The sequence below is a fragment of the Liolophura sinensis genome, chromosome 4 (genome assembly GCF_032854445.1).
Source record: "Liolophura sinensis isolate JHLJ2023 chromosome 4, CUHK_Ljap_v2, whole genome shotgun sequence".
Lineage (NCBI taxonomy): Eukaryota > Metazoa > Mollusca > Polyplacophora > Chitonida > Chitonidae > Liolophura > Liolophura sinensis.
The window spans coordinates 8,484,834-8,512,053 of record NC_088298.1 but is presented as its reverse complement, the minus strand read 5'-3'; the positions used below and the strand labels follow the sequence as shown (position 1 = coordinate 8,512,053).

Below are 27,220 nucleotides of genomic sequence, written 5' to 3'. Positions count from 1 at the left end.
TTGGTTTACAAGATTACCCTTCTTGCAGAAGTGATGGGCAGATGACAGATCGTTCTTTACGAGAAATGTAATGACTAGTGTATAATCAAGGTAAAAGATGAAACCAACAGATTAATTTCCATCTGAAACGCCCGCGTGTTGCATGTAGCATGGTCTCTGAAAAAAGATAGTCTCAAGAGGTTTAAGAAATTAGCCGAAGATATTCTCGCCTACATCCGGAAACTTCAAGACAGTGAATCGTGGGAGACGATAGTTGGATGAAATAGCGCCGGAGTTGAAACGTGTAACTAATTTAAACGGACACCGTTTAAAGTGGGTGCCCTGCTTATTTCCTTTTTTGGAAAAAGAAAAAGTAGCAGTAGTGTCCAATCTATAATCAAATCCAAAGGTCACATCAATATTTAATCCTTTTGATTGATTGATTGAATTATTTCTTTCATTAATGTTTTACTCTTTTTTTAATATTTTTCATCATAACCATTTGTGTTATATTTTAATACAACATACAGAACAGGTAACCGACACTAAACGTGTATGTCAAATACACTTCAAATTCTCGCTTCGATTTATAAATAAATAAATACCCACACATTTTGCAGATTTTGATATCACTTTTCTACCTAATGTAGAAATGAAGTCCATAGCTATATATATATATATATATATATAGAAACACATCTTACCGCATGGTGCCTTTCAACGGAGACTGAGGTCGCGGGGGTCTCTTCCGGGTTGGAACATGAAGTTTATGCGGATAGGCCCCCAAATTGCTGGGCTTTTCAGACATGATACACAAACCAAGTCTACACCATGGCTAAAATGCTCTTAATCATTCGTCTCTCCGCGCAAGACCAAGTGCAGATGTACTAATTGGTACAGGTATAAGGCTTTTCTTTCCCAAATTACAAGATATGGAAATTTGAGCTTATCTTTTTATGAATAGGACTGCGATTTTGGCACATTGCATCCTTAAAGCATCTGCAACATAGAAGAAAATTCTTCCTGATCACCACCAGCTAAACCTATATTCCCTCAACTCTCATATTACGGACCTGATAGAAAGCCACATCCAGAGCACAATGCCTAATAATCTCCACATCCCTAAATCCCGGCTGTTTCAAAATTCCAGACAATGCATGACGTAACAAGTGCGCGAATAGGGAACCAGGTAAATGAGTGTGCATGTAAAATCCCTGTAGGTTTCCCACAGCTGTTTTCGAATTAACGACAATTCCGACACCCTGGATCATTCCTGTCTTTGTGTCATATCGCTCCAGCTGCGGTCTGGCTATCGACAAAATTTTAATATACTGATATTTACACCTCATCGGGGGAAAGTGGGAGGGGGGAGGAGGACGGGGAGATGTGGACATGCATACGCTGACATTTCCCACTAAACCGTATTTTGTATAATATGTTGCCATGGTTACCATGTTAGACCACCAGCTATACTAACGGAGAAAAGAATGTGCGGAGATAATAACCAACCGTATAGAATACATGGACTGTTTTTAATTTTTAATTTCCACCACATTTGTAATTTTAAGATCCTCACATGGAAGATCAAAATAGTTCGGTTTACATACATTTAAAACAATATGCATTATTTTAGTTCTGAGTATATTGTAAAGTTCTTTTTTAAGTTTAGAAATAAATATGCAATAAAGCTTGATCCAATAATATTTCCATACAGGTATTTATGTATTTCTATGAGTCCGTTTTAAATATAAGGAATACAATTGACAGCGCTTTGACAGGAATAATTAAATTAAATATTTATTTATTTATTGGCTTTCTATATACATGCTTGATGCCACAGAAATGCACGGAGCCAACCAAGGCCCTTCGGCAGGCGACTCACAAACCATCGCCCTTTAAGCCTCAGCAAAAATGCGAATGGTGGATTTGAACTCGTAGCCTCTTTATTCAGAGTTCGAACGGCTGCTACAAGGGTGAGCTTTTAGCTCAATGAACCAGGAACATTCCGTGTTCCATCACTTCATAACATCTGTACACTTACATCTGAGCGATGTAAGGCTCTCACTGTACATCAACGTTCTACAAGAGCAAGAAAAAATGTATTTCTCTATGGAAATTTACGCTGAATTATAAATGTAGCCTGTCGTCTGTATGACGCTACCTTTTTGAAACAGTTGATAGAAAGGTAAGAAATTTCGGCGCCGATATTTTTAAATCTATCTTGGTCGCAAACTTGGTCGTGGAAGGGTTTCTTGGAAGCAACATATATGAATAAACTTAAAACAGACAATATGGAGTCTCTATGAGGGATAAGGCGTTCTTGCAGTTTGCAATAAAAAAAGTAAAATTATACGTATTTCTCCTTGTAGGTGCAACACCAAATGCCAAACTGGTTCAAATTGATTATTTTAAGGCGGTGTTGTTTGGTGCATCACTTGTCAAGGGATTACTGCTAGGGACTTCAAACAGGACTCAGAAAGGATGAATTTAACAATGCGCCATCGGAATAAAGATTTAAACAGTAAAAAAGCCGTCGAGCCGTATTTGACATCTTCCTGTAAATAAGAAAATTTTAATTTTTGTAGCAAGGTAAATTTTGTGTACCGCTGTACATAAGAGTGATTTATTAGAACAGGACCACGATACATAATCAGCTTTATTTTTGGTCAGGAGAATTTGACACACGCGTTGACAGCCATTGTAAATCTGGTAGCTGCACTGAGGTCAGTAGTTAACGCGGAGTGTATAGCAGCAGTATGACGGCACTATCTGCTTGTTTAGTTCGCCGAGGGGAGACTGGGAGCGTTTGCGTTGTACAGAATACGCCTCGAAACCCCCGGGGGTAATCGATATCACAAATCATTGATTTTATCTCTTTTGTTGCCGGCAATCTGCCTCGGCCTGTAAAATCTTGTGTAAAACATAGGCTAATTGGCATGGCTGCTACCGTTTTTGTCTCAGTCTCATCTTAGATGGATTTCGGGATTCGTTGCCGACATCCTTGAGACCCGATCGTGACCTGCTGAGGCTTAAGTTTACACACGATTGAAACCCATTCCGAGCCAATACCCCCCCCCCCCTCCCACCAATACACAGACGGAAAGTAAAATGGCGAACGAAAATTGCACAAAAGGTAAACGTTGGGTATCCTAAAATAGCGAAAGGCCTTAGTTCTCGTGCCTTATCCATAAACATTACGTCCTTAAAAGGCGACATCTTCTCCTCGAAATCGAGACGCCTTTTTCCAAATTTTCTCGAAATTTGGAGAGAGAGGGGGATAATAAAGGTCACAACTTCTTGCCCTGTCTTCTTAGAGGATTAACAATTGGATTTAGTCCCTAATGTCTTAATTATAGCAGACGCAGGTCAGAGTCATATAAACTGCTATGTGAAATGCGGGTTTCAAAAATTAATTTTCAAAGGGTGTTCACTTTCACAAACCGAATTTTTCAGATTACTCCGCTGGTAGATTTATAGTGGACAGTTCCTAAAAACGAAACGTTTCAGGTCATGATGCTAATTTTTAGGCTATATTTTTCACTCACTACAACTGAAGCGGGATCTTGCATTTCGGTCAGTTGTCCTTTTCTGCCCATAGACTCATAGTTTATCTCTACATTTGTTAACTGGAAAACAGCAGTGTTCCATCAATTAGAGGTGTTAATTTTGACATGGTTGGTGGCATATGTTTGCTAATAGAACCGAGCTAAGAACAATGTCAGTACAAGCCCGTCTGCCCTCAACGTTTACTTATAAGTTTGTTATAACTATGCTCTTTCATCATTAAACCACACAAAGTGTTAACGTTTGTCACGGTCAAATGCATCGCTGAATTAACAAGTCTCGACAAGTCGTTATACAGTCATCGGATTCAGACAGGTGCTGGATTTCCAGTTCCATCAAGCAAACGGAAAAAGAGGTGTTAAATTTCGTAATGATCTATGTCAAGTGATTAACGAATCTCGTTGTATCGATTCTGCTTCCACCCATGGTTGATTTTGCATGACCGACGATTACACACAGACTGCACGCGCGCCTACAAGTACCGTTATAAATAAATATAGCCCTCAGCGTGCATGGTCGACTGGACGCAAGATTAAGGGTACCACCAAGTCATCCACTTCACATCACAACATCGGATGTGTTCTTACACGTTGTTCATTGCAAAACAAGCAGCCGATTGCATCGACAGGTGACCAACAGATCACCTGTCTTGTTTTCCGATCAGTTTGTGATGTAGCTATTGCTTGACCGATTTCTCGATCACGTGACCTACGATCGGAGGTTACTTTCTCATCAGCGCCATAAAAATAGCAAGACAAAGGGCAGGCCGTCGCGTTCATGAAAAATTAATCCTCTCCGTGTTTTTGTCCGGCTGAGTTGTTGCTGTGACTAGAACCAACATACCCCGCAGCCTTACTTGTTTAACAATTATCAATTATCGCCACCGCTAGACGATTTGTTAATTATTAATTACTCACGTGACACGCAATACATCCAATGCCATCTGAGTTTCATTAAGCGGTCGACCAATCATCGATTAACTCAGGAAATTAATGTCTTTTGATTTTTGATTCAGCCATATTTACAGAAATTAATAAATGAAATTTTGTCGATATCAAACGTAAATATCGACAAACACAGTTCCAATAAATTTTAAGATTATTTACAGAAATCACTGCTATTTTGAAACTATGATTCAAATAACCTATGTACGGAATTTTCATTTTTGTATGGTTAATATTTTAGTCCATATATAATCGACAATACTTTACTTGTATGGCGATATTGACAGCCGAGGGGTCGGTTTCATGAAGCATACTTAGTGTTAAGTTGCCCTTAGGTAAGTTCATTTTATATCTCTACAACATACATGTACTTTGTCATAAGGCCTTTATTAACTAAGAGAGCTTCATGAAACCGGCCCCAGAGAAAATGGCAACACTTATTACAACCTGGCAAACATCCTATATTTATACCTATGAAAGGATGAGATTTTTGGAATAAATAGTTTAAATCACCAGGTTTAGAAAAAATTGCACCATGTCTTTTATTTTCTGTTTTATCTATAGGGTTTAAATATCAATACATATATATTTTTCTAGAGATGTATTTTACTTTAACATTATTTTACTATCACCAGCTCAGCTAGGTAGCAATACAACACTTTCTGTTTATTTTTTCTCTTTTTTAATGTATATGACATAAAACCCTTTCCAGTTCGAAAATAATGATGACTTTTGATTTGATTTCGGCTTCTTTTGTAAAGTGATGTATATTTTGCTATTATTTTATTATTATTGCTATTATTTTATTATTATTGATAATAATAAAATAGATAATACAGATTCTATTAAACTAACGGGATATTATATTAAATATGACACAGCATTATGCTGTAATAACGGAATACATTCTAACATCACTCAGACAACAGATTTTCAGTTGAAATTCACAGATTAATTTTTTGAGTGTGCCTCTTCCACACCCTGTGTTAGGTCTTTCCTTGCCAATTTTGATTTGTTGACAGCCGTAACAGCACCAAGCGTTGCGAGTGTTGTATGATAGAGGAGAGTTAGTGAGTCACGTGATAGAGGCTGCCGGTATATCTAAAATCCGGATTGTGTTTGAGGATCGGACAATTAAATGACTGTCTATGTCATTACTACTGGGAAGACATTTTACTGTCTGAGAAGGAATACTATGGCCGTGGGGGTTATCGATGACTGGTATTGTGTTTCGAGAGTCTAACTGTCTAGTCTGTTATCGTCACTATGGCAGGGGTAAATTATATAATAGACAAAAGAATAGCATGTCGTACATATGGGTTGCCATGGTAACCAACTTCTCAATATGGATATTATCGAGATCCTTGGAGACAGCGTAGCCATATGTCAGCCATGGCCGATCCGGCTCGCGGGAGATAGGTCTGTACTGAAAAACGGTGTAAGGTAGGCACACGAATCGAGTCAATACAACTAAACTGCCAAGCGAAGCAAAGACATTCACTGAAGGTTGTCCAAAGAAATTCCAGAGGAGAGTCGAAATCTAATTAGATCAGCTTTTACATCAAAGGCGAAAGGCGCATTGAAAAAGAGAAGGCATTGCAACTACAGACGGCGGGTACAGGGAGGAACTGAAAAGAATAATTCGGCCGATTCACAACGCGCTCTATTCAAACCTCATCGGGGAGATTATAAATTATGGACTTGGCTAGGGTAACGGCACACGGATCAAACGCCTCTTATTCTTCTGCCCTGTTTAGCGGGCCCCCTGACCCATGTTTTCTTCAGAAGTCTTTATGAGATTGCACACTGGAGAAAAGCATCGGGGTTTACATAAAAAGATTTAGCGTTTTGGCTCGAACGACACACAGACCTTGCTCTGCTACCAAACTGGAAGTCGTTTTCGGGCGAGCCCAGCTTCGAGACGTACGTGCGTCCATCGCGCAAAGATGGACAAGTAAGCGCCCTTTCTTTCATTGAAAGACTGCATAATAAATGAATTTCCATCATGCAAAGGCAGCCAAATATCCAGCCCCCCCCCCCCCCCCCCACACACACACACACAAATCATCAGGAATAAACGCTCTATTATTTGGACGTACAGGGGGATTTTTTTGGGAAGTTTTGTTCTGGCAACGCTCCAGTAACTGAACACTATGAAAGTTATTTACGCACGAAAAAAGAATGCTTATTTGTTAATAAAGTTAACAGTGTAATAAATGTCTCAGCATAAACGACAGCCATTTTGTAAACAAAAACAACTCCCAGCTAATCCAATCACCTCTTTGTTATGTAGATAAATCGGCACGAAAGCGGTCAGTGAAATTTGTTTTTGGCAAGGGACTGGATGTGGATTAGGGTTTAAAAGGTTATTCACTGGTATGTCAAAGTTTAGCCGTTCTGCGACTTATTTTGACAACCGAACACGTCAAATTGCGATAAAGGCGAGGTAAGGGCACGCGCAAATCAACAGGCCTCAGTTTCATTAGTCCACCATTGTTCACTTGCAGTCATCGGCAGAGACGGAAGAAACTATGGAACTTCGGATTAGAATAAGAGTGATTATGGGGCTTCATTTATGTATTCGGGCCAAGCAGATGTTTTCTCATCAGCACATAGAATTGGCAAATATCCGTCAAATTTCCTTTCCATGGACAAATACGAAACTATAGCAAAACTAGTAACACCAGAGCCGGGCTACAGACTTAACGTAGCGCAATTAAGCCTACAACGCATCTGTTAAAGAATAAATTGTAGGACTATACCCCTCCCTTACCCTCACACACACCTATGACGTCAAGGAAACCTTTCCCAGATGTCAAAAAGTTAGTGCCACTGGAACCCCTTTCTCAAAATGACTTCTGGGTTCACATTAAAATTGTAATTTAGTATGAAATCCTCCACACGTGTATCAGATTCGCGTGATGTATGTTGTAGTATAATTTTAGAAAACTGCAATTTGTAAGCCACCAAACAAATATTTTTGTTTTGAAAGAAAATAAACTTTTTGGACCAGCCCAAAAATGGTTTTGTGAATCAGACTCGATGAGTGACATGCGCACACATTCTCGGAAGCTAACAACCGAACGTGAGACCTTCCAGATGAAGTCGCTGAAGACTAACAACTTCCCGGGGGACAGACCTTAATCGATTTTTTCCATCTCAATCAGCTTGTGTTTTGCAACCATTCCACATTTTTGTGGAAACCGTAATTACTAAATGGATTATACCTTTAGTATTTTTCGCGTTTTCCCATATAATTATGTATTCTTTTTATACATATAATTCGTCTACTCTAAATTAATCTTTGTGAAACTTTTTCAAATGCCCATGTTATAGTAAACGTAATGAAGAATAGCTGAGCAGCATTTTTAGCACGTCATATGCTACACTCGGACGTTTTTAATTAACTTTCACGATAAATGAGGTCGAACTCGAAAATCTCCTACCGGAATATAAAATAAACGTTGTGTCAAGACTAATCTTTAGCAATTTTAAATTTTTTGGCTCTCAAATATGCAAATTATTAGATTTTATAATTTTGGAAAATTTTTCAAAATAGGTCTGTGATATAGGAGGTTTGTTTTTTTAAAATGGGCGCTCTCATTGTAACTTCGCCTATATCTAAAATGGCTTCTTAAATGGACGCAAACCATAACCTTGGAGCAAAGTGAGAAATTGGACTGGACATTCCATGACTTTGCACGCAGGAACCGTGTCAGCAATGAAGAGAAAATTAACCCGCCAGTTCGCGCAACCTCCCAACAATAGCTTCATCATGGAGGACAGGCTATTCGTCACTGATAGGCGGCTCCGTCGATTTCACTGTACAGCGCTTCTGTACTGAAGGCCAAATGGGGCGCTACGTCAAAAGGTTACAACTGGCGGCTTTAAATGACACAACATCCGGGCGATTTTAAGCACGCGGGTTAGCTCAGCCAATCAGCATAATGATGACAAGTTTACGTGACAGAGCCAATTTACGGTACGCCGATGTCGTAAAGCGGAATCAGAGGTAGCAGGCGAGGATAAAATCCCTTTTATTAAGCCCTGCGTGTTCACAGGAAAGAGATCTCGGCCTTGGCGAGTAGTTTATTTTCCTTTTACCACAATAAATTACCGAATATCGAAGCCAGGGTTCTTAGTCTCTTCCCGCTAGGCGTCGTTGTGTGTGGAGTTCCGTAGACTCTTTTATGTCTCGAGTAAACAGAGCGTTAAACCGAACGATTAGCCTAGCGACCTTGGCTGAAATTGTATCAAAGGCCTTCGTAAGGCTTGCGGCGGATTTCGCCGTTAAATAGCCGTTCTAGCCTTTCAGACTGTGTAACAAGGAACGGCTGTCCCTAAGGCATCGTTTTATAGCCAAATTCCTTCTCCACTAGCACTACTCTATATACCCACAGTCATTCATATTTTTTTTACCAGGCGTCCAATTGTAAATAGTGTCGAGTGCGTTGGCCTATGGGAATGACCAGATTTCAGACATTGTCTTGTCAAAATCAAGCGTCCCTTCACACGACTATATTCTTTTTGCCTTAGGGCTTTGTAAACATGGCGCTGAAAATCGTCTGAAGTAAGGCGGTCTCTTTTAAAGAAGCCCGCGGAACGCATAAAGTGATACTGGTTCTTCATGGCGCCAACAGTCGCCAAATTTAAGGACATAGGTATTCGATAATTGAAAGTGCTTACTATTCAATCAAACTCTGATGTATAACTTAGAGTTATTTCGATGTTTTATAACCCGACTCAACATTCTAAAAGCCACTGTGTGTCGTACAGAATATTATGCCAAAAATGTACTTTATTTTGTTTACCAGCAATGCACAAATTGTGTTATTTGTGACAAAAATGCATAAAATTTTGTGTACCAGCAGTACGCAAGTTGTGTTATTTGTGAGAAAATGCACATCATTTGTGAGTATCAGCAGTGCATAAATTGTTTCATTTGTGACAAAAATGCACATAATTTTGTGTTCCAGAAGTATGTAAATTGTGTTATTTGTCACACAAGTGCGCATCATTTTGTGTACCAGCAGTGCACAAATTGTGGCATTTGTATAACACGCCCCAATGACGTTTGTGTACCATTTACAAATGCCATTGTGGATGTACACAATTGTACACAGTCGTTTTCTGAAGAGTAATCCAAACGACGCCGTTTACAGAGGACAAAGATACTATCTTTCCACGCGGTACATAGTGCTTAATGACCTCTCAGCAATGGCGGCGTAAGTTCAACCCCCCCACTTGTTACATCCACCACTGGTTACTGGGAGGGAACATAGACTTAGTCAATTTCAGTATCAAAATATCTTCTAATTTTTCATCTAACTAAACCACCAGAGACATTTCATTTGTTTATTTATTTACTTACCCGATATTTAATTACTGTTGTTGGCCAAGTTTCTAACTTAAACGTGCATTGGAACCAACAAGACCTGGATTTGAACTCACGTCCTTCTAGGCAAAGGACAGCAATTTCATCTTTCGGATAACGGAGATTCCATTACCATTTTCAACGCAGTAATGACTTCTGCTAAGTAACAGCCATGCGACTTGTATGGTTACAGGCTGTTGAAATGTACATGTTTGCTAGTACATGGCGGAAACGTGGTTGAAATCACATTTAATAATGTACCTATTATCTGGACAAGCTGCATATTGTAAAGGCTTTTCAGGTTGAACAGGTAAGGTTGATTCAGCTCCCTTAGAGAAACTTACAAAGGAATGTACTTGTTAACCTCAACTAAAAAACGTATTCCAAAAAAATAAAGCACATCCAAAACAATAGCGACGAAAACTTAATGGACTTATTTATAGGGTTAGGAGAGAGATGGAGTTAATGTATACCAGCGTGTACCATTGTGTACACGTCAAGCATCGCCAATTGTAGAACTTGATCGACAAATTTTCCGGATACGGACTTTGTCTGTCTTTCCCACAACTCAGTCGGTTATCCGGATTAAACAATAGGTACTAACTCGCGATTGTTTTCCCTCCCATCCCATTTCGCATTTTCTAGACACCCTGCTGATCATATTGGCAAAGGCAGCTACGTCTGTAATATTACTGAAACAGTCGACAGGATTGTCTTCGGTCGCCTATGTAGGCTTGACAGTGAACATCGAATCAGCCTCCCCTCAGACCCCACCCGCCCCGAACCGCAACCTGCACTACAATGGCGTGCAGTCACGTGACTCGAAGTTGTTTACACCTGTTGTAGTGTTGCTAAGCAATCACGCGGGTTATATCGGTCAGCTACTCGATTGTCACTATTAACCCGTGTCTGTGTCACATTAGGTATGTTGTGTGTCTACACAAGCAAGACAAGAGTACATTGCGAGATCACATGTCTTCACAAAGGAAAACTCACAACAATTTAATTCGAATTACAAGTGCAAAGTGGGTTCATGATCGAAACAGTTAGTGAAGACCAAAACACGACAGAAACAGTGTTATGTATTGTGTTACAGTTCCAAGATCGAACGTCACCGCGTGGCATTAAGTATGACGTCTTCTTGTGGCAGCCGAACATTTTTAAACTCAGGAAATGCACTTACATATTCAAATAAGGTAAAAACCGAGAGCCTTTCCAAGGCAGGTCTTTAGCATATCGTAGGATGCATATTGCTCGGCGTTAAATGACACGTCCTGGGTTTCGATCGAATCGAATTCCTGGCGCGACCTCAGTTGAAATCAAACAATGGCTGCGTCGGTGGTCTAGGGGTGAAAAAGATGGAACGAATTTCCCAGAATGCCACGCACCGGAAGTCATAATTACCACCTTTGCACGAAAATTCCGATTGGATAGACCCGTTGTGTTTACCAGATTGAAATGAGTTGGAGAAACTTTCCCAGGGGGTTTTGTCTCCTAGGCAGGTTTCGTTCAGAAACTTCAAGCCTGGTACATTCCAGTGCATACATCTCGACTAATCTAGGGAATTTTCATAGCGAGAAAGACTTCGCTCACTCGCTCCTTGTCGCCGGTTAGAAGCACGCGCTGCGTTGCTGTGGACCAACTGGCCAAAAACCTATCACTAAAATTGTATTATACCATGGCGACAAGAAGCAGTTGGCAAACACTCGTACTACGAAAATAATTTCCTTGAGGTTTTGGTAAATACCCTCGGCAAATGTTTACTTTCATTCCCCAACGACGTCGCTCGGCCTAGATAGCGCCAGAGAAAATCCAACTGGTACCTTCAGAAGACTAAAGGGCAATTTCTTCAAGAAGTTTATGTAAAAAAAGGGTTGTAGTGGGGTGGGGGAGGGGGTGGGGTGGAGGTGGTGATTGCTTTTCAAATTTTAGCCAATACTGTTGAAAATTGGAAAATATGAATCCTATCATATTTTGGCGAAGTCTTTCCAGTACACAGTGGCTCTTGTCCAAGGTGTAAGGTCATGTGTGCCATACCTTGTACAAAAGATGTATTTCATAGAATATATGATTATAATAACCAACATAATCTAAGACTGTATACCCTTTAATGCAGAAAGGGCGCATGTGCATCTATATATTTTAAAACACAATGCACGATATCAGCTAATGACACAGAAACCGCCAAGCATAAGTGGTTACTTACGGGACCAATTGTTTCAAATATAGACTTGTAATGTAATACGGAACCATGTGCAGACAAATCAACTCACATCAGTGCCTGATGTTTATTGTTAATTCACGAGACTTTCGTTTTTCTTTCTAGTCTTGTTGTTGTGAGGATACGGTAACTTTCACGTGTCTGTCATACTGTACGTATAGCAAATGAGAATGGTCGTGTCCTAGCTCTGACGTGGTCTGGACTCCCCAGGGCTAAATTATGAGTCTGGTGGGCGCGTATGGTATACTAACCAACATAATATATGAATTGTTCGGAAATGAAGCATTTGGAAAACATGCGAAACTAAATGTCACAGGGCGTTTAACTCGGTAAGAGTAAAAGCCCATTTATTTATTTATTTGGTTGGTGTTTTACGCCGTACTCAAGAATATTTCACTTATACGACGGCGGCCAGCATTATGATGGGCGGAAACCGCGCAGAGCCCAGGGAAAACCCACGATCATCCGCAGGTTGCTGGCAGAGCTTTCCATTTACGACCGGAGAGGAAGCCAGCATGAGTTGCACTTTAACTCACAGCGACCGCATTGGTGAGAGGCTTCTGGGTCATTACGCGGCGTAAAGGCCAATTAATGTTACAATCATCAAAAGAAATGCCTTACACGTAATAAACACTTACATATCGTAAACAATAAGGCCTCAGAGACGCAGATCTTATTTGCGGATATTCAAAATTATGTACGGAGTTTTATGGGCTCACTTAACATGCGGTTTATTATTTTTTATTAAGCGTCTTACCCAAAACCGATGACAAACCGACCAGTTTTCTGCTTTAACCTTCGAGGTCAAAGACATGTGGCCACTTTGCATATATGTTTTAACCTTTCCCACTCATATGTATACCGTTATGAATATGGATGAGTTAGGAATAGAGATGGTTCGATCGAAGCCAGCTCACAGATTGAGCATTAGTCACTGTCTCTAGCCAAACCAATGTAGAGATAGAGCAATGGAGTGGGTCGACAGCGTTTATTGTGCAGATACAACGGATCGGTTATCCGGAACAAGCAAGGTTTCATACTTCCTATATATTTCAGCCACTCGTCCAACTGGGGAATCGATAATGGAAAGAAAACACCGCCAATTTATCTTTCTGCCCTTCCATATTTTCTCCGTTTGGCCGAAGCCACCGAGGTTTTAAACTTCTTGTGACCTGGCCGTAGACAGTCTCTTGGAGGTGCAGAGTCTAGACGAAACACAGGTCGCTCCTGGGACAGAGCTCGTGGCCAAAAAGACATCATCTTCTTCCTGATTTTGAAGCAGCAGGGTTAGAGACGATGAGGGCAAGCAGGGCAGACCTGGCATCTTTTAACTGGCAGACCATTAAGGGCCACTTCTAAATTAACGGCCTCCTCAATCAACGGTATCCGTCGGCCAAGCACGAGAGTACGACGAGGCAGATAAATAAAATTAGCCGCACTACATGATAAAACAACCCTCGTCGACCGGGTCACTAAAGTGAGCAAAGGCCTATAAAGCTGAGGAATGGAAAGAACGCTTGTCTTCAATAAACCAAATATTACTCGCCACACCTGTAAACCTGAAATTCTGATGGTGGCACGTCGATATTTCGACAACCACGAAGGTTTGGTCAAGCATAATCCATCGAATAACGAAAAAAACATAAAAAGAAGACAAAGGCTCATGCGGCTGACGCTCTATATTTTCCTGTCATTGCCATTTTTCTTTAAAAAACTCATACCGTTTACTCTCGAGGGTATTATGCATAATTGAATGTAACACACAGCTTTTTTGTTGAACGTCCTACCTCGATATGGCTGAAATATTGCCGATGTGGCGTTAAACCATAACCATTCATTCATTAATACATGTGCATATGTTTTTAACCTAATCCACTAACGAAATTCAGCGGGGCTGAAAGTATAAGAAGGTGAGATTTAAACTGAAGTTATCGTTACACTTTATCGTTACACATTATTGTAACAAACTGAAATTTTACATTAGTGTTACTCATTATCGTTTTACATCATTGTTACACATTGTGGTTGCACAATATTGTTCCAAATTCTAATTACATATTATTGTTGTGCATTATTATCACCACACATATGATACTTTGGCTAGTTTGTTTCCTCAGAAACTTTTCGGATATAACCTTTCGAGAAATCACGCGAGACACCAGTCACACGTGGTTTCCAAAAGAACCACAGCACCAGGTGGAGCTTCATGTGTGGAAAATCCCAGACTTCACGGTCTGCTATCACACCACTCCAACACCTTGAATTAGCCCGACAGAAATTTGAATTTGCTGAGCAAACAAAACCCAACTCGATATTGACATTCGCAAGGGACAGTTGACATGGCACCGCGGAATATTGACACAACCGCGCAGGCCTCGTTTGCGGAGGCTTATTGGCATCCAAACCAGTCGGTGGAGGAAAGATTGCTGAACAAACTCTAGAAAACCTAGCCTTAGACTCTTTAGCCTAGATATGACTAATATGTTAATTTGGACAATTTTATATCAACTCCCTTTAGGAGCCTCTAGAAATGTTAATCGCTCTTTACATGCAATAAGAGGCGAATAATCATGTCATCATGAATAATTCGTCAGTTATGTCCCGGATGAAGACGACTGAATAACGAAGTGTTTCTTTGGTAACGGCAGGGGGCTAGCTATAGCCACGGATAACCCAGGAATTGGATATTGCGTGAACTCTCTTCGTCAAACATGGCCAATTATTGTGAAACACGATATAAAACTTGTGAGATTGTGAACGCATCTACGCTATATACGGGCGGACGGATAGATGGGGGGAAAATCATGCTGACTAAGATAGATCGATACGAAAGGCAACACTACGACGCTTAAATAGGGTTCCCAAGCCAGCAATATATGGCAGGAGAGGCTATTCCCCGCTGAGCGGTCGTTTGGCATTTGTTGCCAGCCACTTGGGAGGGCGAGGAGTATGACATTACGGAGAGAGTTTGAAGAAACATGTTGCTACAAGTACTTCTTACCTCATTCTAGAATACGTCATGTCAACCTGCCGTCTGTTTCTTTCATTTTCTTGCCCGCCATCTTCGCCGAAATATCCCGATGGACGGACATGTCAAATATCGGGATAGGATGTTATCCAGTACCAACTATACCATCTCCTTCTCTCTCTCTCCCTCTCTCTACTCCAGCGCGCGTTCGAGGAGAAATGCTCTGATTGGTCGATAAACACCCCCCTGACCCCCGACGAGATCGTGCAGTTTCAGCTGCCCGTCCGAGAATCGAATATTAGATCAATCAGGCAAGCAAATGAAATCATGCATAAGTACGACTGGTCCGTGTCTGGTATGTACGACTGGTGGACGGGATTGGCGTCAGGGTGGAAGACGTCCTGAAGACAGCTGAGTGAGGAGAGGGTGGGGGGGGGGACATCACAGGTCATCCATGAGAGGGGAGGTGGGACATCACAGGTCATCCAGAACACCCTCTTTACACAGGAGTATTATTCAGCTCCGTATATTACTTTTGCATCATTCGAAAAGGAAGCGAATGCTGGTTCATACGACTGCTGGACGGGATTAGCGCCTGGGTGGAAGACGTTTTAAAGACTGCCGAGGGGAGGGGACGTCACTGGTCAGCCAGGAGAACACCGCCTGTATTCACGAAGATTCTGCTTTAAGCAGCATTATTATTCAGCTCCGTATATAACTTGTGGATCATGCGGAAAAGGAGCTTGTTCTTCCATACATTGGCCTGGGCACACAAAACCTCTAGTGATTAGCAGCTAGGCCAGGAATCCACAGTCTATCTCAGAATAGTGATTGCATCTTTAAATGTTTAATCAATCCTTTAGATGAACACATCCCCTGGCAGGGTCATTAAAATGCCGAAGCTTCCCAAACGAGTTTCCAGCACGTAGATAGTCGCTGAAGAAGCTCGTCTTGAGTTTATGTCATCAAGACGTTCTGAGAGTAACTCGCTGATTGAGGAAATATTGCCCGTAGATTTGGCAAGTTTGTCTTATATAAGAGACCAAGAAGTTCTCACCAGATGATGCCAATACTTTACCGAAGGCTCTGATTTTGTAATTGGTCAAGTTTGAACTATAACGACCATGCCTGCATGGAAGACCACGGCGTGGACTCTCATGAGGTTTGACCATACAATCGTCATAATCTATAATAGATAATGTCATTACTGGGAAGCTCTCAAGCAGGTCCGCGCTGACCATTTGCATAACAAGCTTACAAGCACTTCATTTCGTTTAAGGGTTCTCGCATCTTTCAAAGAACGGCTTCATGTGACGAAGGCTGGCAGGGCAAATTTACAGAAGTCATTCGGGGGTCAAATCCTTTTCCAATGGTCACATTTCGTTAAGTCAACGAACCGTACATGAATCGGTTCATCGAGGTGCACTGTTAACCAAAGCCAAGTCAAAAGTCCTAAATTTCATCTCACAAACGGATTAGTGCTTATAAACAAGGCAACTAACTAGTTTACCTTGATCAAATTTCGCTTGGGAAACGCATCACCAACTCCATGGTTAAGGGATTAGGACGCGTAATTCTTCCGTGATGAACCATACAGCGTTAAAGAAATTACTGCAGGTTAAGCAATAATCGCCTTTTATAAGCAAATGGTGTAATCCTGCAGCAAAAATTGCACCAGCAACCCGGGTATTGGCGATCGCCTTCCGACATGTATCAAGAAAATCACTCATTTTGTGTTTTCAAGAAGGGAAAATATAACCTATGTATTTTACGGATAAATGCCCTACACAAACATAAAATCACCAGCAAAATTTTGACACTTGATTTAAAGTGGTAAAAGCGTGACATTTTTGCTGCATATTTACAAGTGAACTATTTGTATTACAGCTTAGAAGTATCCAAGAGCACAAACCCTGTGTATGGTGTTATAGTCAAACGAGAAATGACGTTTAATTTGTCATTTTTCTCGACGAGAAATGACGTTTAAGTTGTCATTTTTTTCTCCTGTGAGATTATACATCGAAGGAATCCACAAGTGAATACCCATATTGTATTTATTCAGTGTTTGTCTACAATGATACGGTAGATTGAGCATCACAATGTATTAGTCACATTGGATTAACACATCTTGTGGAACTGTTACGTTACGATGAAAACTATTCCACCCTCATAGGCGCCTTGTTCTTTTGTGTATAACACAGGCAAGATTTGAAAGGGAATAGGATATTAGATGTTTTGTCTACTTAAAAGTTACACACTGACGTGGGAAACGAAATCAACCGAAAACGACACAGAAAGGATCATAAATGACTTTGGCAAGATAGATAAAAGACATTTCCATACAAACATGAGAATGAAAATCAGTATAAATATATACTGGTTTATACTGTGTAACAAAACATACTTGAATCCTTGAATAATCCTGAATTTATAGCTGATGAAATAAACAAGGTTAGGGTTTTATTGCAAAGGCCGTTGTCATTCCTACCATTGATCAAGTTTCACGTATTTTTATGCATTGGATCAATTTCTAGGGAAAAATAGTATGCAGCGGTTGACCGGAATGATTAAGTTGACAAAATTCTGAAGTAAAAAAGTGTAAACTGAAGAAGAAAGAACACCTTTCCACCCCTTCGCCACTAAAAAAACCAACAACAATAAAACAAAACAAACCCCCCCCCCAAAAAAAAAAACCAAAAAAAAACAACAAACAAAAGAGCAAGGTCAGTGTAAGGGATGTATATGATATGGATGGAGACACGCAACAAAATCTCTGACGACAGCAAAACTCACTCATTATACGGTATACCGTTTCTCTTAAAGAACAGTTTGAAATGGAAGCGTTCTACATTCGTAAACCACCGTGAACCACGAAGGGGCGTTCCAGTTCGATATTTGCAAAATTCCATTTTCAGAACAAACTGAAATACTTACAGTTCGAAACGGAATATGCAAGAAAAAATATGAATAAACCTAGTAAAATGTAAAACAGTCATCAGGATTCAGTGAAGCACGGAAGACATCCAATTTAAATTCCAAACTCGAAGTCGGTGAATCATTCCCAGGTTGAATGCAATTGTAGACCTCTGGCACTGATAAATGGCCAGATTAACCAGGTACAGCTTTAATGAAGTTACAACCATCATATTGCTAAACCATAAAACCGAAATAAGAGCATATCCAGCTTAACGACATAATGGAAAGTGTTTTCGGAATATGACAACTTGGCGGTTGTTATGCTTCGTGCTCAAGTTTATGAGATCTCTGGTGACTGATCGGTTTAGGGGTCTCTTCACGCACTGGCGCAAAAGGTTTGTACGTGAATACATCTTGATCCCAGATCCTTAATTTGCGCTATTATGTGCTCAGTGTAGCATTTGAGAAAAGTACGCTAGACGGCATGTGCACTAAAGATGAACTGTGAAGCCTTCAGAAACGTACATTATATGTTGCTTCAGAAGCCAGCGGGAGACAAATAGCCCTGGCGGCTCCGGCTGGTTAAAATATGAAATATGATATGCTAGCGTATGTAAGACACAGCTTGATCATCTGTCTCAAAGAAATAAGTTCCGGAACAGAGGATAAACACCAAGCCAGTTTCAAAGAAAATACGATCGGTCTTCACAAGAAAGTTGCCGCCATAAATCGGAAACTATATTCGATGTTGATTCAAGCAAGAAATGCTGGTTTCCGAAGCGTTCAAGTGGTGAAAATTTCTAACCATCCCATAGCATTAGGAACGATATACGATTGCTGAAAGACATCGGAAAAGTGGAGAGTTTACGCTCGTTAGAAAAGCCAATTGTGGTTAATAGTGTATACAAAACAATCTGCAAACGAGAGAATAACTGATTTTCAATTTGTTTTTGAAGACGACATAAGAACTGTTACATTTAGTATGACAATGATTCGAAGAGTGTCGTTTACAGCACGTCAAAGAACAAATTTCCGAAAGTTAAAAAAAAAAATCGCACAATATTCCGTCCCTCTTGATTAAATTAAATTAAGCAAAGTTTCAACCAAACTTTTTCACCCTGGCTGCTGCAACGAGGAAAACTAAGGAATATTCAATCAGGTGTTTTATGATTGGTCACCCACGGCTTATGAATGATGATTAAATGATGCTAATCAGTGCTGGATTTGGACAATACCTTTTATTATTTACATGGGAACGTGCACGAACTACCAACGACATTAGACTACTCTGGAATAATACATACGCTGGGGTTTTGTTATCAACCGACAGCCTCGATTTCAGTCACATGGCCATGGGTCCGCCGTGTGCGAGATTGACTAAATATAGCAGCGTTGGGTTGCCAGTAATTGAGCGTATTTGGTCGGTCAGAGGGGAAATCTCGCAAACTAGCCGGTTAGCGGAGCTCTATTCGGCCTGGACTGGCACATGTTGGGTCACCTTGGGGACATCATCAAACGAAGACGGGCTAATGAGCTGGAATGAATCGAGACGGTTTGTGGTCGGACTTTAAACAAGCCACCAGCCGTTATCAAATTTGCCAAATTGCGAACCGCGGTAAAATTGCGTTACGTCTCGTCCACTTGTTCGATTCTGTTAGACAAGCTGTCTCTCAAATGTGAAAAACAGTCGTTTCGTTTCCCTGTATTAAACACCGGACTGTTTAACCTATATACCGGACTCAAAAACGAGCGCGATCGCGTGAGGATCAACGTCAGCATTAAGCTCCCTCTGTATTCGTCCCTCCGCTGTAATTCAATAGACTACACAGAGCAAAGTCTATCCCTATCTCATTCCCTATTCCTCTTTGTAACGGTCGTGCATCAAACGAAGTCCTTTCTAACAGATATTCCCTAATCTCCCCCTCCACATCAAGCCTTGAGTTCCTCCCCACCAACCTCCTCACCCACTCCGACACACTAACTCAAACCGAATCGTTTGGAAACCTATCGTCTCTCGACTAAATGCTCCGGCAATATTAAGACGGTCCACTAGACGAGGACGGCTGGATTTATTCTCTCTAAATCCGATCACCGAGTAAACCTCTTCACAGAACGTGATAAGGATCTTTCTGTTTGACCGAATAGGTCTCTCAGAAGTTCTGAAAAAGCAATCTGTACGTTTGTTTACCGATGACAGTCTCGATCTGTTCACCGGACTCTCCCATAAAGTTGGCAACGCTGGTATCTGAGGAACACATTCAAAACTTTGCCAAGAAAACGAATGCATTCTCTATGGAAAATAGGGAGTCTCTCCACTCCATCTTACTTCACCTATCTCTACCCCACTACCCCCTAGCCCCTACCCATCCCAAAACATTAACCATTGCAGACTGAAAATGAGCCTGTTTTGGCTACCTTGTTAACTTGAACATGTTTGGAATGGTTTTGAATATTGTGCGACATCATGAAAACTAAAATGCACATCAAAATGGGTAAGCCAAGGAAATACATCAGGAATATGTTTAACGGACTGATTCCACTCCTAATTTATATATGTGAGAAAAATTCTACTTCCGGCAAAAAGTTGTTCGTTTCTTTGAAAAGTTAATAAAAACTCTTGCGACAAAGGTCTGTCTTTCTCATTGTAAAGTCGGCTAACACTCAGTGTCAAATGGGTAGTTACTTTTGCCAGTTCTTTAAGAGCGATAAAATCGAATATTTAAAATCACAGAGGCGGCCTTATATGTCGGTGCTTAAGAAAGCGGAAGAGTGGAGGCTCAGAGAGGTTTGACAGTTGTTAGCCAATCGTATTGCTGGAATACATTCAATTCTTGACTGACATCTGTGGACTTCCGTTATCGGATATTCTTTCAAGTTTTCCCCTCTTATCACCAATGGACACATTGACCGAGTTTGCTCTGTGGAAGGCTTTGATCGTCGCAGTTTTCAGTCAATTATGTAAAAATGTTCGCCGACAGCTGGCCGGCGTATCGAGGGTGATAAGGACCAATCTCGTGTAAGCTGGCCTACGAAAATGGTCATCCCTCAAAAACCCAAATTTCGATTATTCCAAGCCTTTTTATTGGCACGGAGATAAGATTCCAGAAGCTGTTTTAATTTGCAAATAGTCGCTGGGAAAACCAAAATGGACAGTCTGTCTTGTAAGCACTATGTTAATCTTACGCCCTAAATATGTAGACATCTCCAGCCAGCTTAAAAGCCATTATTGCTGACAGATAATGTGGACTGTCCATACGCTGAGGTGAATAGCTGAATCCGGGAAGAAGAAAGGTTAGTTTTGCGAAATTTGTTATTCATATCATAGTATATCACAGAAATCACAGTAACAAACTCACCACTTTAAAAACTTGGTAATTTCTGGAGGCCAATTGTATAAAAGGGCATTAGCAATTAAATCTGGTATGAACTTGTGCCAAGAGTGACAATATATCTGTACCCTTTTGTGTATCCCACATCTTGTATTTGCATCGACGTCGACGGCGTTTGGATCCTAAGTCATTTATCAGTTTTGTTTATTACATGGCCGGGAGTCTTTCATCCGCGTCGCAGTGGAAGCGGTTTCACCTGTAACGCGACCATACTGAAGCATCCAACGTTCTTTAGCCATAACACTATTTATTTATCCATTTATTTATTTCATTAGTATTTTATGCCGCACTCAAGAATATTTCATTTATACGACAGCGATTACCATACTTGTATTAACAAAGTGGGCATAGCCCGTGGGAGGTCTGCGACACTCTTCATGTCGCTGCAAGAACGTGCGACCGGAGACGAAGCCAGTTTGAGCTGGACTTTATCTCACAGTAACATGTACTATGGCGGTCAAATGCTGCTGAGCTATTCTTCTGCGCTACCACGCTTATCACTCGGCCACGGAGGTCTCCACCGTAAGACTAGTCATAACGAAAATAACATCTGTGCAGGTGTGTATACTATAAGTGATGGTGTAGGCATTTGCGCCGCATACCACAGCTGTTTTGTTTAGTATCATAGTCAGTGTGCATGAGTTACACCATATTTGAGGAATGAAGAAATGATCATGGTTTCAAGTTACATCAACAGTATACAGCTTGAAAATGTAAAGTGTTGTTGGACATGGTATACACTGTTCCCCTGCTTGGTTTCCAAAGGTCAGCTTGCAATAAGTTTTCATCAAAGTTTTTTCATACAAGAAAGTCTCCACTCACTAATTCATGACTTGCAGGCCTGGCTGGAAACCCCAGAACGTAATCAACGCAAGTGGTATTATCATCAGAAACCATCCGTAAGTCATCATTTCATTCCAAACGATGTTATGTACAGTCATACGTTACCTCCTTTATCACCTCAAGAACACTTTGGCGCAGATGATTCACAAGTTACTTAAAAGCGGAGCAACATCATCAGCAATGCTAGCTTGCAACTCCTAAATATTTACACTTAACATCCATGCTCTGTTTTTTTTTTTGTTTTTTTTTTTACCGCTGAAGCCACTGTACTAGAAGGCATGTAATTTGCTACTATTTAAGCATGAAAGAAATTAAAATAAAACTCTGAGGTCAATTAGCGTCATTATTTCACAGGGTACATGTGACCATTTACTAACTATCATACTGTTGTCACCTACTCTGTTTTACACTGTATCTTGTAGTCTTATACTCCACTGTACTGTCCAGTATGACGTAGTGTAAAACTTTATCTTTCACAAAAGTATGCATAATGAGCAAGGTGAGAGGAATGTGGATGTTGCTTACATGCCTGTCTTAACATGTTGTCTTTAAACTCCAGCATGCCCAGCGCTCTGATGCACTGCTCTAAGAGAACGAAGAAGAAGAAAAAAGACAACTGATCCTAATCCGAACTTAGAAGCTTCATTTCCGGTTCGCGTGGCGAATTGCATGCCGGTATGGTTGTAACGAGAGGATCACGTGCAAACAGAACGATTTGAAATCGTGCTAAATGTTCTTTAGCCTAAATTAATTATTAGTTGAAGTACAAGCGCCGTATCGGGAATGCTAAGTGATGATAAGCTTTTCACGACAACGTTTGTTGAAGCAAAGAGGCGACCGAAAGAGCTTTTGGCCAAATAAAACGGCAGCACGGGTACAGTGGGTCTGCGCCTATCGTGACTGGGAATTTTATTAAGACGAATATAAATGAAATCTAGATAAACATAATCAAGGGAAAGGAAATAAAAACAAGTCTAGCAAATTGCCACATGCCATGCTCGATAGCAATCACGGATCTGTACAAATTAACAGATTTAGAGATAACGTCGGGATGAGAAAAAGCGATGGGCTAACCCTAAACAAGCAAATATCATGCGTGTTCAGAAAGCCCATACAACATTTACCAGAGACGCCCGCGGATTGCAGTTGGTTTGCTGTTAGTGCTACTGTCGTCCCGTCTACTATGTCACTTTTGCCGCTTCCTTTAATTATCATATGCAGTGGGATATGTTTGAATTTACGGCTACGTGCATAGCCTGTATTAAATGATGGCCCTAACCTACATATAAAGAGTGGTGTAAGCAGTAGTAAGAAAAAAAACAGAAAAAAGAAGAGACAAACTGATGAGCGTTTAAAAGCTAGAAGCACATGCGCAAAAGAAAAATACACCCTACGATCGTCTCAACAACAACACGAGTAACAACAACAACTCCGCCATGTCACACACAGTTGCTTGTCGCATGCAGCTAAAATGTAGCGTAAGACAGAGTTCTCAAAATGGGGAGCATAGATAGCGCTAGCGTATTTGTTACACAAGGTGTTTAGAAGTACATCGCTCTGGTCCACGTAAAAGCACACCATGGTAAATCCGGCCACGGAATCTTGTCATTACACGGGTGTTTCGATTTCAGTCAGCTGTCACTGATCCAAACATTTGTCATTTATGTTAACAGCAATTAACCAAACACAGAATTAGACCTTTTGTTTCCAGGAATAAAGCCAAAAACAAAAATGTACGCACCTCATGTCACTCGTTTGCAACTCCTCTGTGTTAACATTCAGATATTTGAAACAACTGCGTTGTGAGTTTAAACAGAATCTGTCGTGAATTAAGTCATCGGATCCGACAGAGGGCGAAACAGAGCAACACAATCAACCAACAAGACTGTTAAATATTAAATACTTTGTTATCTCGTATTCAACACCTCCCAGCGCCCATTACTCGGTTACGCTTCATCTCCAAGAGGAGCTTAACGATGATTTGACAGATGTAAAATAGCTACCGATTAGCACGTGTGGAGAGTAAGGCATGAGTGGGGGTGGGTAGGACACGACAGATGCTCACTTACGGCTTTGTGTTAATCGCAATCTGGTCAAGTTAGGCTCACAATTAAGCTGAATCAACACAAGAGTTCGTCGTGCTCAGAAAATAAAAGACGTACGTAGTATGACAAAGACTGACAGCTTCATGTATTCTTTTTTATACATATAAACATATGGATCTGCAGTTCTGGTCAAAGAAATATGAAATTTGAAACCAAAATATCGTTCCTTATTTTACTTGCGTATCGACTGATTGTACTTAATTTCACACAGGTTATAGGCTAGTTTACAGCATACTTGTATGTGGTGGCAATTGGAATCAAAATTCCTGAATATGGCGTTAAGCAACAATGAAATAAATAAATAAATAAATAAATAAATAAATAAATTAAAAAATTTTGTTATAAAGAATAAGGTATATTTTGTGAATTTGAACAGAAACATTGTCATTTTTCAGTCTTGCTCCTGCAGCGGCTTTCAGTTTAGTTATTTTCTTTACTTTTTTTAGTTATTTGATAGGTGTTTAACGATGTTCTAAAAACCTTTCACTTCTATAATCGCCTTTGCAATTATTGTGAGGCGGTGTGTGTGTAGAGATATTCTGGAGATGGGTAGCTCCGTCACTTAGCATTCAAAATGTTGACATCCTACCTTTTAAAATTAAGCATTCACTTGACGACGCGTCTAGAAGCCAGACGATACCGCCTTTTGGTGTAACTTCACAGCTAGTACTATAGAGCAATAGACCAACAGATAAAGCTACGCGCGGAATGCTTGGATAGGTGGTAACATGTAAACAAACTACAAACAAGGTGCATGCTGTCTCTAAGCACCGTTCAGATGTAAGCGAAACTGCAAGCACCATGTTTAGACTTTAGCGGAAGTGGTCGTCATTATTTCACACATGCGCAACGCTATCCATAGAAGGGCGTGTCACAAACGAAGTAAAACTTAAGCTGGATCATAAACCAAATCTTTAAAGTATGTCCTTCACGAATGAGATGCAATCCTTTAACGTGAGACTGAAATACGACAAAAGTGCACTGCGTCACGTGACTCAGCAAATATCGAGCACTTCTCCGGTCAATAGAGGGCAGGAAAGTATGGGTGTAATTATTCACCGGCTCATAATCAGATGCGAACCCGGACTATGGCAGGCTCATTGGCTATGGTGATTGCAGCCTATAAAAAGATAGGAAGGTCCGGAAGGTCTCTATGAAGATCGAAGGCTTAATGCTGCCCTAGATCAGAAGAACAACGTGTAAACAGTTTGCCCGGAATTTGTGCAGAGTCTTAACAAGGGGAGTGGAACTGAGGTCACGTTTTCCATTTTTTGTACTTTATCTATTTTTTTAGAACAATGTAGTTTACCGACATTCTTTTCTATGCTAGATCGATGTTTTCATGCAAACCCAACCACAACAATTTACCATGGAGGAAAGGTTCGACAAGCATATGAAAGAATAAAAATAAATACCGGTACATAAACACTTGATTATGAACATAATATATTTGACATCAATTTGAGCTTCGACCAATTTGATCTTGAACTTCATCTCACCGCATTAATTGAGTGGAACAAGAACGAGAAACATACCACGTCTAAATACAGATTTGTTTTTTATTAATTTATTTACGTCGTACTGAGCAATCAGGCATATATCAGTTATCGGTGGTCGGGATAATAAGCGGATTAACAGATCAGAGCGTTTGCATAAAATTACCGCCCTTCGCCAGATACATGGAAAATGCCCTTATCTAAAGCCGCAGCCTAAATAACCTAATATAGAGATTGTACACCAAGCTTCCACTTAAGATATTCTCACCGTCTGTGTCTATTCTCTGGTATACATGTATATAAGCATGCCCATGGAAAGCAAATCAGCTAGCCTGTTTTTTTTTGCGTTTCTTTTGAACGAGTGGAATGTTCGTTCAAATCGATATAAATGGGAAAGTGAAAAAAAAGTGTACACTGGGAATGTCAGACAATGGTGAATTGAAAGGTCACAAGGAAAGCGAAGCCGATTCCAGACTACAGGAAAATTAAATCAAACACAAACAGGGTGTGTCCTGTGCTCTTCAATTCGCATAGATTTGTCTTTAATTAAAACGCGGACAAAAATTGATCTCTTAAAAATAGAGATCGTTCGATCTTGGTGGCAAATATGCGAGGATATAGATCCATTATTAATAGAAATTTATTTTATTTACTGTTTAATTTACCTAATTTTGCATGATTACTTGACTGAAGACGTCCTTACGTTGTATATATAATGTATTTATATTACAAACCTTTAAGAAATATTGGGGGCTCAGTTGGTTAGCGCACCAGCGCAGCGTAGCGACCAGGGAGCCTCCCACCAATGCGACGGCTGTGAGTTCAAGTCCAGTTCATGCTGGCGTCCTCAGCGGCCGTACGTCGGAAGATCGGCCAGCAACCTGCGGGTGGTCGTGGGTTTCTCCACCGCCACCATCATATAAGTAAAATATTCTTGAGTACGGCGTAAAACACCAATGAAATAAGTAAATAAATATAAGAAATAGTTGTTTTATTAAAATATAACAGTTACACGCACGTTATTATTAAATAAGACGGCAAAGCGGTTGGAAATATCGGCTATTGTGGGAAAATGTTCGGGGTACTTCACCTCAAGGATGAAGGTGGGAGTACTTAACATGTAAAATACAGTACAAACAACGGTGCTATTATACGGGTTCTATAACTGAAGAACATTGCCCCGACCGGCTCTTCGACCTCCGTTGAAATGTCAACACCAACAGCGCCTGGTATAATCGCATTGGTGTTGATGATGGCGGGACTATTTGCATTCATCACGCGGAGTAATACAATTATGGCGAGAGGCAAACGTGACGTGTGACAGAGGTTGTAGGGAAGAGCACCCTCTAGAAGACGTGTTAAGCAGATCGAGCCGGAATATTTTTATATCCCCAGGGATGTGGAGTGACATGAACATAGCT

At 40.5% G+C, this 27,220-nt stretch overlaps 1 protein-coding gene across 2 annotated transcripts in view; it reads right to left on the bottom strand.

Annotated features, from left to right (window-relative positions):
* LOC135464746 (innexin unc-9-like) overlaps window positions 1–27,220 on the bottom strand; it is a 72,640-nt gene that overhangs the window by 29,499 nt on the left and 15,921 nt on the right. Inside the window, exon 1 of one of the 2 annotated variants that reach the window (XM_064742282.1) lies at window positions 15,084–15,231. The exons of the other annotated variant lie outside the window; for it this stretch is intronic. Coding sequence (XP_064598352.1) covers window positions 15,084–15,103 — 20 coding nt within the window. The 5' untranslated portion in view covers window positions 15,104–15,231. Of the gene's footprint in view, window positions 1–15,083; window positions 15,232–27,220 lie in introns of those variants that run through there. 2 annotated transcript variants of the gene reach the window in all.